This window comes from Pararge aegeria, chromosome 1 (genome assembly GCF_905163445.1).
Source record: "Pararge aegeria chromosome 1, ilParAegt1.1, whole genome shotgun sequence".
NCBI classification, from domain to species: Eukaryota; Metazoa; Arthropoda; class Insecta; order Lepidoptera; family Nymphalidae; genus Pararge; species Pararge aegeria.
The window spans coordinates 21,010,546-21,029,434 of record NC_053180.1 but is presented as its reverse complement, the minus strand read 5'-3'; the positions used below and the strand labels follow the sequence as shown (position 1 = coordinate 21,029,434).

At 39.4% G+C, this 18,889-nt stretch overlaps 1 protein-coding gene across 1 annotated transcript in view; it reads right to left on the bottom strand.

Annotated features, from left to right (window-relative positions):
- Positions 1 to 684: 684 nt before the first annotated feature.
- Positions 685 to 18,889, bottom strand: part of LOC120626045 (retinal homeobox protein Rx1-like) — a 56,435-nt gene continuing 38,230 nt past the window's right edge. Inside the window, exons 3-4 of the mRNA XM_039893329.1 lie at positions 1,110 to 1,269; positions 685 to 872 (exon numbers count right to left, since the gene is read on the bottom strand). Coding sequence (XP_039749263.1) covers positions 685 to 872; positions 1,110 to 1,269 — 348 coding nt within the window. The remainder of the gene's footprint in view (positions 873 to 1,109; positions 1,270 to 18,889) is intronic.

Here is an 18,889-nt window from a genome sequence, read left to right as displayed (position 1 = left end):
CTATCACTTAAGCATATATATCTACCTACACGATATGAACAGGGTTTTTTCATATAAATTATTTACTTACAACTAAGTACATATTATATTTACATTTATTGCTTTATATTTTATTTTATAGTAATTTTTTTAAGAAAAATATATTGGTTGATAAGAATCTTTCTACACATACAAAACATATAAAATAGGTTTATTAAATAATTATAACATAAGGTGAGTATGATCTTGCCAGGGACGCGGCCGTTAGAGGCAATACTGATCAAATAATTTCGAAAGAGCACAATATACGAGGCATTGTGAAATATTTGCCCATCCAAGTACCCAAAGGGGTACTTGGATGGGCAAATATTTCACAATGTTTTTCTGGACTTTCAAATAAATACCAATAACAATACAAAACACCAATTGTTTTCATGTTAAGGGTAAAGTGGAGCCTCGAATTACTGCACACAGTGTTGAAACCTACGAACATAGGTACATTTATAATTTTCTTTCATAACTTTGTTGAGTTACTTTTATACAGCTACCTAGCCTTCTGCAAACGGCCTTGTATAGTAGCAGCTTGCCATCATAGCGTGATCCCTTAGCGACGTCGCTAAGGGATCAACGCTGCAGCTTGACATTAGACGTTACAGGTATATATCGCGTGTGAGGCGCCGTCCCCGGTGGCGGGCGCGCGGGCGGCTACACCATCTGCAGGCCCTTGCTGATGCTCTCCACGTGCTCCTTGGCCTTGAGGCGCAGCGCGGCGATGGAGGACGAGCGCGGGTCGGGCGGCGCGGCGAGCGGCGCGGCGTGCGGCGCGGCGTGCGGCGCGGGCGCGGCCGACGTGAGGTAGGACGGGTAGCCCGACGGCGGGTGGCTCAGGAACCCTGCGGGCGAGGACTACGTTATCACCGCTGCCTACGTATTCACTACTTCCGGTTTCATATATTTACCCGCTGTTTCTAGTGTTTCTCACTGTGGGAGAAACCGCGGCTCATGCTCACATGAACGATTGAGTAGAGTAAACTAGAACTGAGATACAGTGTTCTAGTACTCTCTAGAAACTTTACACTTTAAGAGAGTGAAACTGTATAGAATATGACTGTTAGTAGACTGTTAGTCACCTGGCAGCGCGGAGAGCAGCGGCGGCGCCAGCCAGGGGTCGACGGGCAGCCCCAGGCCGGCCAGGCGCGGCACGGGCGCGCCGTACTCCGACAGCCCGAGACGCGCCGCCTCCATCTTCTCCTGGCGCCGCCACTTGGCGCGCCGGTTTTGAAACCACACCTGGAATTGAAAACGGTATGTTAGGTACTTGAGTTACGCTGGCAAGTTACACACGCCCGAGATGTGTGCAATGCAAATAGTTTTATGTTAATTTGCTAAGTTAGTTTAGTGGTAAGCATCTTTGATTACGTATTACGAAGTCCCGGGTTCGTTCCCAGGTTGGACTCTTGGACTGGATGGAATAATAAACCTCATTTTAAGAATTTGAGATCCAGTACCTCCAGCAGTTAAAGCCTGCATTGGAGCAGCGTCAATAGTCGAAATCTCTCTTTAGTTTAAGCTTTTTTTCCAGTGCCCTGCAGAAGGCCAACAAAAGCTATGCTGCGTAATGAGCCTACAAGTTCAACACATCTTTACGACTCGACATAATTAGTATACATTAATTACATAGGTTCAAAACCGTAACTCTATTTTTCACAGCTATGCGTATCATCATAGAACGTTGCACATTTTGCCTGACGTTCAATATTTAGGATTTGTTGGACGTATTCCTTAAACGTCCTTAGTTCAATCAAACGATTACGTGTTTAAAATCAATGGGTTATGAATGTGAAACCATTTCCACCATGTTCATGTTTGCCAATTGAGAAAACAATTGCACTCACAGCTCGAACACGATTTCTCGGAATATAATTTCCGCGATCGCATTAGTTACGAGCTGTTATTTATTCGTACAGACAACAAGTTCGGCTGCCGCCATAAATATCCGGTAACTGTGAAACTTTTGATTGCCGACACCCGAACACCCTAACAGTTGAACGGCGAGCACGGGGCCACGGCTTTTGCGACAGAGACAGGTGACGCGACACAAAAAAGTTACTTACGAACGAGGATTTAAGGACGTGAGAGCAGAGCGCTTACATTTGCTTTTGTAGCGTGTAGCGACGTTTTAACTTTTTTTTAAATATTAGGCCGTAGCCTGGAATCATTATATTAATCATAATCCGTAATTTTATAAATTTAAAAAATAAAAAGGGGTAGGCAGGTAGGTAATGAAAAGACACGTTAATAAATAAGAAGGTCTTTTTTGACACTATACCTAATATAGTCACATTTAAAGGATGAACATTTTTGAACAACAAGGGCAGGTCGCTGATACGACAAGGGAGTGGCCCAGCGGTGTTCGCCGAGCAGTAAACTGCGAGTAACGAGCGAAACACGAGTTCCCCCAGTTAGTCGTAATTGATGCGCCATCAGCCATTACAGCAAACTTCGCGTCACGGACATCAACCCCAGAGCGCTTTACACCCTGGAGGGTGGGCGCTCGCGGTACCGACCATCAAATCACGTCAGGTCGCAGCATGGTACAAACCATCAAATCATGCCCATCACCGAGAACAACTCGTAATGAACGAGACACTGACCTCTATGGAGAGATTATCACTAGCACTAAAACCTATATATATATATATATAAACATATGATAATGCCGGAACCGGAGTTTACTACCAAAGTTTGGTGATTTCGACCAGCGCAGGGCGAGAGTAAAAGAAGTAGAGATTGTTGAGACAAGCTCGTCCGGGGAAGGACAACCACGATTTTTATTTAGTCCGCCAAGCAGCACTGCTGTGTTCCAACCGGAAGGGCGTGGTTGCCGTGACACGTGCCATATGAGCAACACTTTGTAGGACGTGATCCTTCCATCGTCATTTGAAGTATTCGATCTGTTTATGCAGCAGATGGTTTTCATCTTACCGCCATCTACTTGGTCAGTTAACTATCACTTTTAAAAAAGCTCTGTATCTCTCTCACGAGATGATGATGATCGTGATACGGAAGGCTGTAAGGTAGTTTGTGTGCGCGTACCTCGTACTATACAAAAATGAAGTTACCTTTCTATGGTTCTTGATTTATTCTCATATCAAACGCGCCAGACATAACAAAAGTAAACTTTGAATACTATAAACCATAAAACACGACCTCACATGAATGTTGCATTACTGTGTCCTCTACCCTAACAGCTGCTCCATTACTGGAAACGGAACTGTATGTCTGTGCAATACAGTTCATTTTAGAGTGATCGCCGAGGACAAACGTATCAAATGTGGTGTCAAAGTGTAGTGTGAACTGATGTATTCGGGGGTGGCGGGAGCACGAAATTCGGTAACCTGGTGCAAACGGTGAAAACGCTCGCCGCGTCGCGTGACCCGCGCCATTCCAGCGGCGACGCCGCGGCATGCGAGCGCCGCGTGATGGCTTTCCTGACAAACGTATTAAATTCGTTCAACGGAGTGCGAGACGCCTCCGCACGCCGTCGACAGCCGAACGAACGACCTTCAGCTGAGACCAGATTGCACAGACACAGAGCAGAGCTAGCATGGGGAGGAGATAACAATTATATACCCTACCCTACAAGGGATACATTTTACGTGTGTACATGCCAGAGCACGGCAAAAATGAAAAGGAGAACTTTTCCCCGTTTATTATTACACGTTGGTATATAACTTATTTAGATATTATTTCCACCTGTGCGCCCGCGGTCCCAGAGTTGATAAAGCTGTGGGAGAATATAAAATGTTGTCCATTCCCCGGAGAGAAAGCGTCTGCAACTGCTCCAGTCAGTCTCCATCTATTACGGCAACGATTACACCAGGCAGCGACTACATTATCATTTATTAAGATGGTCAATAATTCAGATGTTGGGTGAACATATCTTCACAACGCAATCGAACGATTTGCGCTCCAACTGAACCTATCTTATTTACTTCTTAACGTAAATATACGTACTTAAAATGAGGGAACTGTGATCAAAAGATTTTTTACACGATCGAAGCTTAGTTCTTATAAGTAGGTGTCTTGGTAAATCATTAGGATCACACTAAATAGTGGGGAATTAACTGATATATATATATTAAACTAAGTAGGTATTCATAAATGAGAAATGCACGTTTTGAATTTTAAAGGGTTTGACCATGAACGTGTAAATATTATGTGTTCAGGTCAGAGGGCGGGTCGTTCTAAGTGAGGACATCTTGAGGGCCCGTGGATTGCCCCGGGAGAGACCAAAATGGACGCCCGCGGACGGTGCAGGCAGTTTGGCTGCAGGCAGAACGTAAAATGTGCCTTTTATTAAAGTGGGTAAATAATTAAACTTTGATAACTATAAATTCATATTGGCCAGATATTTTATTAAATTGATTAGGATTTTTACAAAAACGCTTATAATTATTATTCAATGAATAAATATTGGATTAACAACCAATGTTCATGACAATGATATAAATGCTTGGTGGGTATTTTGAAATAAATACGGGTGCATTCGATACAATTCCTACATGGACTCGAACGATGCAAAGATACAATATATAAGTTTATAACTTTATAAGTGTTTTAAATTACTTTATAAACCAAGTTTGGTAACAAGTCCTAGACGAGTTCGTTTTGAATGCTATGGTGATAACCATAGCATTGAAGAGATTGCAACGAAACCTAATACAAAAGTTACCTACGTCATCCTTTTATAAGTGTAACTCTTAGATCAAGTAATCAACATTATCAAGTAAGTAACAGCCCAAAACTTAATGCGTTAAACTCAATAGTAATTTTGAGGAAATTTTAAATGGCACGCAGAAATTAAAAACAAAAACAAGTTCCGTTTGGTCGTTTGTTCCCTACGTAAGTAAATTCGTTTTGTATAAAAAGTTAATCAAACGAGAATGAGCTGCCGTCGTTAGCTTGTCCCAATAGCTGGTGGTGCGGGTGTACACAGAACACGACAATGAAAGCCTCCGCACGAGCTAAAACCAAAGCGCCGCTCAGTGGCAAGAACGCGCGGCAACCGCGCGGGCGGACACGACCCGCTGGGCCACGGCATACTCGCTTCAGCGACACAACTATGGGCCGATTAGGGTGGTTTTCAAAAAAACAACAGTTGGCTTTGATTGTGAATCGAACATTCGTGATTAATTTATCAATTGTAAAGTATAAACCAATAACTTTACAAGGAAAGTAAATAACAGAACGCGTGGTTTTATGAATGTATGGGATTACAGAAGTTAGTTACTGAGGGCTCTCTATACCGTTCTCAAAGCCTACCCTTCCGCACTTGGGCAGCCTGGTGGACTGCGGCCTACCTAAATCCTTTACATTCTGGGAGGAGTCTCGTGTAATGAATTTGGTTAAAATGAGAACTGAAATTGGAAAAGACAAAAATAGAATAGCTTGCCCAGTGTGGTACTCTGTTACCCGCCGCTAGCTAAAAGCTCTGGCCACGTGGTGAGGGTGATGTGTAAGCGGCTCGGAAATCTAATTATAACTGAACAAACGAACGCAAATAGGCCTGTTTTGGCAATTAATAAAAGTGAAATTACACTCGCGACCATGTAACGACTGCTTCCCGTTGCTCGCTAACAAGTGAGCGCCGGGCACGCGACGCGCCGCGCGCGCCTCGCCAAGCGAAACTACGCCCTATGTTTGTTGTAATAAGGTCGCTTACAGCGCTCGCTGGCCCGGTTTCTTGTGGCTATCTTCAAAACAATGCTGTAATGGTGTGCCCACGAGTCATAAAATAAAAATAGAATTAAAACTACAACAAGTGGGGTTGTGATATTGTACTGACATCCAATAATGGGTTGCAATGTGATTTGAATTCCGCATCCGAGCAAAACTCTGTTTATTCTAATATCCCTTTCTCGTTTCGAGGAATGATGGTATCACACTTGCGAGGACCCCTGATGCTTGAACCATAAAGGATGAATGAATGAATGAATACACTTTTATTGTACACCTAAGAAAAAAAAGTAGTTACAGAGATATAAATACAGAGAGTACAATTTGGGGGCCTTATCGCTACATAGCGATTTCTTCCAGGCAACCAATGGCGTTAAAGGAAAAAACATAGAAAAGAGGTAGGTGGTGCAAATAATATTTAAAATTATACAAATATATAAATAAAATATATATACATATATATATATAAATATAACTATAATATATATATATATATATATATATATATATAAATATATTACATATAAATACAAATAAAATATATAACATAAATAAAAGGATATTATTTTTTTATTAAACAAATCTTCAGATCGATAGTATTTAACTGTCTCGGGCGCCCTGAAGTCCCCCGCTACACTCAGGATTTGAGGTGTTATTTAGATTTTTTCTTTAGAACAATTTATTATTACAGAAGGGTAATAAAATGTTCACAATGTCCACTCATTGCAGACTCTTGGACCTACATTTATATCGCGGATAAGGACAGGTATAGGGCTCCATTACGCGTTGACTGCTGGATACAGGCTTTTCTAATCCAGCTGCTTCCCACTTTCTATAAATTAGAATTTCTATTCACTGGAATGTGGTCCATTTGGTTTTTTTTATTTGTGTTTTCGACAAAGTTGTTTAGATCGTATACCAACAAACACCATAACAAACAAAACTACAGGTTACTCCAGCGCGGGCTGGTACGCGAATATACTTTTTCACTTTCTTTTAGGCCTTACCTACCTAGAAAGTATTTGACTTGCGCAAATTTTACGGTGAGTTTTACTTAATCCGCATGCTATACTTATTTATAATGTGCAAATATAGAAGTTGAATTGAATCTATTAACATTTCAGTAGTGAAGGTAAAACACGGAGTATGTTTGTGTGTCCGTGCCGCGGTGTTGGCTCGGCCTCAGCGGGGACTCATAACCCCGCGTCGCTGCTGCCGTGACAACCGCTTGTTTGTGCCGTGCCACTTACGCGTAAACACGAAAACTTTACTGCCTCAAACTTGAACATGCTACTAATAGACTCATCATTTAACTTATTATAAATGCCCTATCAAGAACAAGGCAAACAAGATATAATATTTAAAATGAAATGTCCAAAACCCCCGACTTTCAATATGGAGTAGGTACATTATTCTACTAATGAAGTTATTCATTAGATACCCAATACCCTTATAGAGGGAGTTGTGAAGAAATATGTTATCTGCCATTTTGTGATGGCGGCTATCTTGGACCGATTTTCATCAAACACTCCCAACTAATACACCTTTCAAATAAAAAACCAAATTAAAATCGATTCATCCGTTCTGAAACTACGATGCCATAGAAAAGACACACACACATACATATTTACGCACAGAAACGTCAGATTTATAGCACCGCATTGTTTTGCATCGGGGGTTTTTTAATTTAATTTTTTAAATTATTTTGACAAGTTCAAATATTATATCGTGGTGGCTGTTTGCAGGCAAAACACATACAGCCGAATTTAAAAAGTACAGTGATATTTTGTATGGTTGGAAATTTTCTATAGCCCTTATAATCTGACTCTGGCCTATCACCCTACCGCTGGGAACATGCTTCATCTCTCACAGCAGAGACCTTCTCTGAGACCCTCTCTACGAGCACTCAGACTAGAAGTCGTGCCGGAATATACAACTCATAAGTGCGGCATCCCAAGAGTGGGTGTTCCGATTTGAATATGGCTTTTTCTAAGGTCTGATTAATTTTAGGAGATTATTACAAATATTTTTGAGTGGTAGAGACAATTGTAAGTATGGTAATATGAATTTCCCCGATTAACGGTGTGTTTGCACCAGACAAATCCTTATGTTCACAGTACATTTGGTCCTTATTTAGGTATTTTGGACAATGGAATAAACTATCTTCTACCTTCCAGAACGAATTTATTCCATTTTTATGCATTGCTGCATTTCTGTAGTAATAAGACTGACTGGCGAAAGAATGACGTAAGTAGTAAAAACAACAATTAAGGCACTCGCAGGTCACATTTTGAGATCTTCTCCTACGCTAGTGTTCTCTATTCCCACTTCGATGCTTTCCTAGCTTCAGTTGGCTCAGTGGGTGCGTCAGATTGAATAAAAAGACAATAAAAGGCAAGACTCGCCGCCCACGCCAACTGGCGCGCCACAAAAAACCACGTCAAAACACTAACAATGGCGCTCAAATATGACAGATGTCAGATTTGTGCCGTCGGCCGAGCGCCGTGATTGGTCGCCCGCGGTTCATTTAAATATCGAATAGTCTCCGGCGCTCTCGACACAATCCCGCTGTTTGTTATATTGGATTGGATATAATCGAGTTAGGCCGCGCTTGTGCCAGCTCTTTTAATGTTAATCGACTGACAAATTGACTTTGCCGTTACTAACATGTGTTGTTTCGCTGTTTCAATAATGTTAACATAATATCCGCAAATTCAATTTCACAAACGAGACTGTTTGGGGCCTTTCATGTCTTTATTGTTTTTTGAGGGAATTATTTTTCGTTTTGTTGCCCGACTTCACCGCTGCTATGTGATGTGCCCGTCGCCTTTTGTATTAACTTTAGTGACGTGAGCTCTCTTTGAAAGCCTTTGTGATTTAGTACTTTAATGTATAGCTAGGCGAGCTACCTTACAGAAACTCCGCGTCTACGATTAGTAGGCATATGGCGGAACTCACTTCTGGATTTGGATTCTAAATAGTATTGAAATATATTCGAAGCATTAGGTACGTGATGTCGAACTCTTTAAATAAATTATTTGAGTAAATAGGTTGTGTTAACAACGATGTTACAAAAAACCACCGTTTTTTGCGGACCTATACTGTATTTGCGTGTACCTACTTTATCTTTTTTTATTAGCCCTTATAAATCATTTTGATTTCACAGCATAATGTACCTACCAAAGTGTATTGTTCTTTTTATATGAGATTTAAATGCAATAGTAGACAGATGATACCTACATACAGAGTTGGCGGCAAACATACGGAATGCAATATCTTTGTTGACGTGATAAAGTTTTAAAACGAAGAAGTGGCGCCGTGCGCTCTGTTAGCTTGCTTTGAGATCTTCCTGGAACAGCATTGTGCTAGGAGTATAAGTATGAGGTCCTAGGTTCAACCAACGACTCTCGGTTTGGTCTTGTGGAAGACAGGAGACAACATGATAGGAAAACAGAACTTCAGAAGTCAGTTACGAAAACCTTTTGCTGCAGTTTCACTGTCCCGTTGTCCTTGAGAGGTCTTAGATTCTATTCCCGGACCGCACCAAGAATTTTTACCTATTGGGTTTTTCGGTCAGAAATTCTCAGTACGAGCCTTGCTTACAGAGCACGTTAATAATTTTTAAGTCCACTTGCCCGCATCGGGGCAGCGTGCGTACATGCTCTAAACCATATCTCTTACAAAGAAGATTGTTAGTGCCAAAGTGAGATGTTCATAGGCTGTTGATGATAGGCCCTCGCCAGCTCAGGCGGGGTCGGCTGCACGCCGCGGAAGAGTCCCGGCGCCCGCCCCCGCCCCGCGCGCGCTCGCTTCCGATTTAATAATCCAAAGCAGCTTACATTTGACAAACAGACACATCTCCGGAAAGACGCGAGCATTATATTTCGTCGGATTGTTTTCGGGAACACGAGGAGGCTTAATTTGAAACGAGCGGCATCCTTGTCAACAAATGTCGTTAGTTGGCATCTTGTCGTGAATGTTATACGAAAACGAAAGTGAATTAAGTTGTTTGGCGACAAGTCAACACGATCATTGTATGGCTGCTTATTATACCTAGGTACCTACTGTGAAAGAGCGGAGAGTGTTAAAGGCTGTTTGTATATACCTATTAGGTAGTTATCCATTATACTAAATCTTGGTTCAATCAACCCGTTGAACCATTGTTAACTTTATGAATGAATCATCTACCGAAGCTCCTTCCGGGAGCGATTGATTATTTCGGTGACTGCGTATGATCTACACAGATATTCCGACGAACCGAAATAGGTTATCAACTTATTAATAAAAATCGCGAATGTTTTGCCCAAAACTTGTTCGAATTAAAATGTACCTACTAATATTTCAGAACTACTTAGATATTAAATTAACAGATGACATCCTTATTGCTTAACGCCCTTACCGATCAAGCCGCTTCGAGAAGGAAGTAGTGTGGCATAGCAAAACGGTTAGAAGAAAATAATATAATTGAAGAGTCGAATTCTGCTTATGCAAGTCCGATACTTTTGGTTTCCAAAAAGACAGGTGGTTATCGGGTAGGTGTCGACTATAGGGCACTGAATCAGATAGACCTGCTCAACGAAAATTCATATTTTATTAGTCTTGACATGTCTACCGGCTACTATAAAATACCTATTAAAGATAATTGAAAAAATTAAACTGCCTTTGTTGCTCCTGATGGTCTATATCAGTTTAACCGTGCTCCATTTCCAGCTGGTCCAGCTGTTTTCAAATAACGGGTAATAGCATGCTTGGCAAATCACTTGAAAAGTGTAACCTACGTCGTTTTTTTGAAACTACGCACTTGTTATAAGACGGGACCGACTTCCGATTGAACGCTATGACGACTACAATTCGTGCACGCCGGCGTGGCTGCGCGGGCGAGTGGGCGCGCGGGCCGCGCGGTCGCAATCGATAACCGCGTGACGTGCCGCGCCGCAGAGCAAAAGGAACAAGTCGCGTCGCACACGACCTGCTAGTGACAGATTGATTCAATATTTTAGATGTTTTTTTTTTAAATAGCGACCGCCGTGCTGCGTTCCCTTACCAAAATGGTAAAAACGAACCCTCACGTCGCGACTTCAATATCGAACAAAAACGAGAAAAAAACCACGATTGTTTTATGGGAGCCGCTTAAATATGTTTTTTCTTCTGCTTTTTATTATTTATTGTTATAGCGGCAACAGAAATACTTACATCGTGTGTGAAAATTTCAACTGAGTAACCGTCGCGGCTATTGATATACCGACAGCCTGGGTGTAGACGAACAGATAGACAGACGTAGAGTGATAGAGTCCCGTACTACCCTTTACGTAGGTAAGGAACCTTAAAAACTTTTTTTTCTATTGTCTTTTTTTTTAATAATTTCTCATAAGTCTGTCATGTACCTAATGCCTGATTAGTAAGAAAAAGAAGAATATTTAGAAAACCTTAACTTTTTCTATTCCAATAGTACCTAATCATTGACCTTGAAATACGCCATATCACCCCCGTTCTAACGAACCTAGATAGATTTTTATAAGAAACGAGGCAGACTTTGTAATAATGGTTGCGCCTGATCCGCAATTTTATATGTTTGTTGTTCTACAAAGTACCTAACACTTCTGAATCTAACTTTATTTAAAACATTGGTTATACCATTAGACCCATAAGATAGAGCTGAAATTAATAACGTTGCAAAAGGCTTTCTATTGGGATTTAAATTATTGATAAGTAGGGAGTAGGATCTCATTTATAATGTAGGTACCTAGGCACCCTAATAGCAGCCATAGTAACACGCAATCTGTTAAAATTAAAACTGGCTAATTTTTACCTACAGCTTGAGCTGTGCGAAGGCTTAGGTGAAGCTTAACACAATCGAGCAAGCTAAACTCAGTTTACGCGTTAAACTACTGCAGTTTAAGTAAAATGTGGTTTTCTTAAACATTGCATACATTCCGTAGCGACTGGGGATACCAGCCTTTAGTTATAGACACCAACAACCATGTTGCTTTGTATGTTTGTGGTGTGAATTTTGTATATCAGTTACCTTCCCACGGTGCGTGGTGTGTTATAAGTATGTCCCACCTTAAACCTATTGACACAACACGTACTTATCTCCAAGCAGTTAATGGGAAAATTGAACCAATCCAATAACCAAAACTTAAAAACAATAAACCCGTCGCAGCCGCCCGCCTCCATCGATCCCTCGATACCTCTTTATTTACCCAACTTCCCCCCGCCCGCCGCCGCAGCCCGCCCGCTACAACACAAACACTGACTTCTTTCAAGAAACAAAAAGAGACGCAGTCATCCGCGCCCGCGCGACTGAGCGAGATAGGAACACATCGCCATCTTAGATGCAGCCTGTGGACCAAAAGTTAGCCAATAACTTGCTTTGTTTCACAACAAAAGAACCTATCTGCTTATCTGTGTGTGTTGCAAATTGAACTTTATTGTTATCGACTGAGCATTTTATTTCGCTCGGCGAGGCGTGAGGAGAAATTAATAATAACGTTTGTAACGTCTTAAGGGGAGGGCGAGACCTGTCTTTGATGGGGCCCGTCGGCCGCGTGCGAGCTGCGAGTGACTCGTGAGTGGGCCTATTAATTTTGGAAATTGTTTTTTGTTTATGTGGGCTATGCAGGGATTGTTGCTACACAGTATGCCCTGAGATCAAAGGACTACAAGCTCACTATCAATTACATAAAAATAGTATTCACTTTTACTTTTACAGTTCACTATTATTTATATATATATATAATATTATTGACTTTTGTAAACATACTACTTATGCAAAACTGATGTTTAATATCGTTGGACCCTCGGGGTTGTGAGGTGAAAATAACTTAGTTCTTCCCGTTTACCTATTCCTTTTCAATTAGTAGAAATGTTAGCAAGGTTTTTATTTCAAATAATACTTACTCACTTCGCTTGGCAGCCTGGTGGATCTAAGCTTTATATCTATCGCTCTCTTATTCAAATTCAAAATTTTAAAAATGTTTTATTTATATCACACGCACTTATGAATCTCATTTTAATACATAAAATATGTTACCATTAATGTTAGGTTAGGTTAGGTAATAATAGCTAAATTCGTTAACTTTAAAGTAAAACTAGGATTCCGAACGCGCCCTGGTCTAAGAAGAACCCACGACAAACTTAGCCGTAATTTTTTTTTTGTCATTCCATTTCAGTGACAATTTAAAATTCAGCTATGAAGTCCATACCCATGGTATTTTGTCATTCATGTAATCCATAATATTAAGAGGATTTTTATATAAACTTACGTTTACACAAACATTGAACTTATTGGGAGACAACACAAATATTTCATCTGGTAATTTGTTACATAAGGAACAGCAAAGATACTGCTGGGACAAATATGAGATGATTCGGAATTCTTTCCAGTGTTATAATTATTTTAAAAGTGTATCTGTTTGTTTGTTGTTTACTTATCTTTGACTCAACCTCTGGAGTCTAGACCGATTTTGATTAAATCATCTCGTTGGATTAAAAAGAAACCGAAACCAACGTGGCTCAATTCGCTAGTAACTTAACAACTCTGAAGAGTTTAAATACTTACGTAGGTACTTACTTTTACTAAGTAGGGTCGTTGGTATGAGCTAACAAGCTCTGCTCGTAATTAATATTAGTATACCTATTTCATTTTTAATAAGAGAACTATACATGGCTGTAGGTACTTAGCGACATTATTGTGCGCTGGGGATCAACATCCCCTGTGAACTTTCTAGTATCACATCGAAACGAGCATAGCGGGATTATTTTGAAAGATATATATGTATAAAGCGTTGTTTATAAAAAATAAAGAACAATGGCGAAAATAATTTTGATAGAATTTGTGTGCGTGTATACAGATTTATATAAATATTTTTTAAATAATGCTAAAGGCTCGTCTAAGTCTGGAAATAAACAAAATGTTTATTGAGAACTCATTCGACTAGTCTAAAGAATATTATAATCTGTGAGCTACAGCCAATGGCAATGATTTATTCCAGTGCTGTGTATCAACCTCAGAAAAATTTAATAATTCATTCATCTGACATGTTAACATAGATAATCAAAGTTTTTAAAACTAAAATGTAATATTTTTTGGAAGGCCCTAAAGAACTTGAAGCCATGGATGGCCGTAAAAAAAATAGTTGGAAAATCAAAAAGTGCACGCCTCATAATCTTATTCATTACAATAAAATTGAGATTATTTGTAAATAATAATTAAATTACATCTAATTATATTTCTCAAAATACTGAAGCTTATTAAAAAACCAACTCGATAAGTGAAGTATTTCGCTCGTTATCGTAACGTGAAGATACGGGATACGCACATACAGACACACGGACGTCCAAGAAAGAACTTTTTTAAACAATATTTTATTAGTTTAAATAATAAAAAGAGATTTAAAAATATCATGAGTGTTAAAAATAGTGTTTTTTCTCAACATTTGCCTAATACACATAAAAAAAAGACATTTTAAGTTGGAGTATCACTCGGTGTGCGTAAACTGACAGTAATACCCACCCCAACGCTTCGCTTATGAGGCTAGCAATATAAATATACGCTTTGCCTCAAGTTTGCCTGATAAAAATAATTTCCTCCTTTACCTTAGATGAAGACAGTAGTAGGTATTAATTTAAATTTTATGACAAAGCCTCAAACCTTCAAGAAACTAGTGTAGGATCATTATTTGTCTCTATCAGTCTAACATCGCTGAAGCGGATCATATTTTGAAGTATGTTATTTTAATTATTATTCTCGTTTAAATTGCGGGTGTTATTTATTGATATATATTTACATATTTATATAATATGTAAATATATATTGATATATATTTACATATTTATATAATATGTAAATATATATCAATAAATAACACATATTTATATAATTTATGTTATATATTTACATATTTATATATAACATATATATATATAAATATGATAAATATAAACATATGTTGTAGTGTTCATTTGTTTTTATTTCCATAAATGGCTTTATATATATATTTTTTTTTTTTTTTTTTTAATATAATTTTTATTAATACATAAAATAGTTTATTTTAGGTTACTAAAATAAACTATTTAAAAACTAAATAAAATCTAAAACGTCCTCGAAACCACCGCAGCGAGGCACAGTTCCCAAGATGCTGGCAGCATTGCCCCTTTGGATGGCCAAACTAATTCGTTGGCCAAGGTAACTGCCCGCTCTAGGATCACCGGTAGACTCGATAACCTTTTTCGATAATTCTTTGAAAAGGGTTCTTGCCTCCGGAAAGTTAAATGTTGTAGTTATATATTATATTTATTGTATTTGTATAAAGTTTGTATCTTATTTATTGCACCGCCTACCTCTTTTCTATGTTTTTCCTTTTACGCCTTTGGTTGGCTGAAAGAAATCGCTACCACCAAATTCTAATCTCTTGCTCTATGTGTACTTATATCTCTGTAACTACTTTTTTATTTTGTGTACAATAAATGTGTATTCATTCATTCTTTCATTCAAAGCGTAGCAGGCATTTTTTTCATACATTAAAACCAAAGAGTATGAAAACATAAAATAAAACAACAAACCTATCTTTGAAAGATAATAAAACCACGATATGAGGTTTTTAAAGATACATGCCTTGTGAGATCTTACATGAAAATATAATGAACTTATCATATATTAATTATGTAGGTATACGAAGACTGGGTAGGTATTACAAACTCTAAATATACATTTCGATTCGACTTCAAATCACAATATCTTTATTTAAAGATAAACCTTAAGAATAAAATGTTTAGGATTTCATGCTCAACAAATTAACTAACTTTTCATTATTAGCAAAAAAAAAACTCAACAAAAATTTGTTTCGGGTTTGCCATTGTTTTTTTTATATGAGAGGCGACTAGCTTCTTTTAAGGTACCTACAGGCTATACCAAATATAGAGAATGAAGTCGAACAAGTATCCTTGGACAAGATCCGCGGGCACCCGAGGCACGCCCGGCGACGCCACAAGCGCGGCCGCAGTCGCGTGTAGGCAACTAGCGAACCCAAAAACATCAATCACTCAAACTGCATAATCCACAACTAAATTACCTCTCGACAAACAACCGGCGACCCCTCAACACGACACCATGTCAGACAATAATTGATTTTAATACCAAGCGACAAGATTCATTTTGCATCAACTATTAAATCTCCCTCTAACGCTACACAAACAAATGTCAACTGTATCAAACGGCAGTAAAACTAAAACTTAAACACAGTTATCTCGCTTCATATCTTGTTCATTTGGCGTTACCAGTGGTAACTTGTTAAATGAAAATGACTTTTGTTAACCGACTTGAAAATTGATGAAGTTTTTTTAATTGATGCGATTTTTTAATGTAAGTAGTTAGGTAGGGAATATCTCCACAGATAGTTTGCAGCGGCTTGGTTTCTGTTTCATTTCATAGAGAAAGCTCTCGAGAAGATCCCAGAATTATTATTTGGATTAAGCTGTTTTTGAACTACCTGACTTCCCAAGCATTCATTGTTTTGGCCTGTACCTACATACCTACGTGTTTATCTTCTTTTTGTTTAACTTCTCAAAACACATAGGTATAACTCCGACAAATTTGAGATGCGTGTCGGCGCTTAAACTGTCGCGAAAAGGGGGTCGAAGTCGTACCCACTATGCTACATACTGTTTTTTTATTAGGAACATCATCCCCAGCATCACTTCGCGATCACAAATACTACTAACTTCGATCTGTTAATGCAACCGTTTAACAAACAAACTAACAATTAGCATACAAAGTGGAGCCCGCGCGCTCGGCAAATAAGGCCGCGCACACACTTTCAATTGCTCCCGCGTCAGACCCGCGATCAGACGAGCTTAGGTACAAAAATAACGGTAGAATTGGATTCCGGTCATCGCCGGAAAAATTGGATTTTAAATAGAAGGATGGAACAAATAGCTTGTACACAATGGGCTATTTAAATTTATGTTAAAATCAACGGGGAGTTGGAGATATTTTACTGCACCTACGGTTATTAACACAACACAAACATTAATAATTTAATGTCGTCGTTGTAAATTTAAAAATCTAATACGAACTATCGCAATATACAATCGTGTAAGATGCCAGCCTTTATATTATCTTCCCCATCCACAGCTTATTTATTAATGTTAGACGGTTCGGATATGCCTACTGCACTGGTTTACCTCGGATGAAATAAATAAATATACTAGGTATGACAATACACACATCGCCATCTAGCCCCATAGTAAGCGTAGCTTGTGTTATGGGTACTAAGACGACTGATGAATATTTTTATGAATAATATACATAAATACTTAGAATATACATGTATCACACGTTAGTGATAATAGCTGGACCAACGATCTAACTCTCCAAGGCACATGGGTGAATAGTACCATTTCCTAACTCTCTGTGTTGGTATTAAGAAAATCCACGAAATCCGAAATATGTAATGCAACACTGCGCGCGCGTGATGTCGCGGGGCGGGGGCTGACGCAATGTTTGCGCCCTCATTGAATTTGTTCAAAGATATTGCAGTTTAATTGCTGCAGGGGAGTCCCACTTGACGTCGCCCGACCGATCCTGCCAGCGCTGCCGGGAAGAACGCGCGCCGACGGCGTTGCTGGGCTTATTCTTCTGTTGTTTTATTAAAGGTGGAAAACCTCTATAACATCAAAAAATTTAACAGGCGCGGGATTCCTTTTTTTTTTTGAAAGATGAAAAACATTGAATTCCTTTTATATTCATAAAAGAGATAGCAGGATAAAAAAAAGCGATGCGAAATAAGGCTGCCAAGTTGAAAATCGCGCGATTTTACGTCTTTACGCGTAATCATACCAAAAGACCGGCGAGACCAAGAGCATAAGGTGTTTCACATCAATTAGGTAGCTATTTGCTCAACAAAAAATAGTTTAAAAAGCTGATCGGAGGCAAAGTGGAATTTTTGTATGAAAATAGACTGGATATTTATAGAGCGGAATGTGCGTAGAGTTGTGTCGTAGGTAGAGTTCTCCCATGTGAGCGCCTCTGTCACGTTTACCGGAAGAAAAGAGTCGATATTATGACAGTACACGCACTTTTTTTATTAGTTCAAGCCCTTAAATACATCTGTAGGGGGGTAAATGGTAAGGGGTATGACGTTATATAAAATCCTTCCCCTTACCTCACTCCCTTGGTGGCACAACATTGTCAATAGGTAGCATCTAACTAGCCACGGGTGAAGCCTGCCACCAAACCAAACCAGCTGAAATTAAGAAATTATTAATTTCCATTTGGGTTTTGTCGGGGACCAAACCCTAGACCTCTCACTTATAAGATCAACTCACTAAGCCTTCGAGAGGCAACATTGTACTTTCATACAATGTTGACCCCGAGAGACACATATTTTGTACATCTCACACTTTTTGTAATTTAACTTTTTCGTCTGTCGCTGTGTGGAAGTTGGAACCATTTACGAAGTTTTACAAGCTCGCCATTACACAATACATTGTAATAATGGATATAGGTCTTGATTATCACTACTTAGTCGACGTCTCAATACCAAAAACACTGGGCGTGCAAACTCAACTTACCACCATCTCTCTGCGGAAAACACTTGCGTACTTCGGTCACATAGCCAGGAAAGACTCCAGCAATATAGAAAAGCTGATGCTCACAGAGAAGATCGCAGGAAAGAGACAATGTGGAGGTAGCCCAAGGCGTTGGACGAACCAGGTGAGGGAATCACTTTCTGGCTGTTTGCTCAACAATCATTATTCTCGTCAGTACTCCGTCAGTCTCCCCAGCGCTCGGGAGAGACATAATATTCAGCTCAGAGCTGCTGCTTCTATATTGCTAGGGAAATTTACTTCTGTTAAGTAATATTTGAAAAGCACGCTACAAACCTGTACCTCTTAAATTCGGTCATACATTTAGTTGAAGAATCAGCAAAACGGCTGGTCAGCATTTTTTGTTAAATAGGTAAACGAGCTCATTAATGAGTCACTAAATCTCAACACACAGTTAATGTTGTATGTATTATTCAAGTCAAACAGCTCGCCTCAGCAGTCAGCAGTGGAACTAATGAAACGTTGTGCAAACAACAGTGCGAGTGGCCGCCCGCACGCGTTGGCCACGCGTCGTCCACGTGCCGACCTCTAATTGGCCCGCAACCGCCAATCTACGCAACTG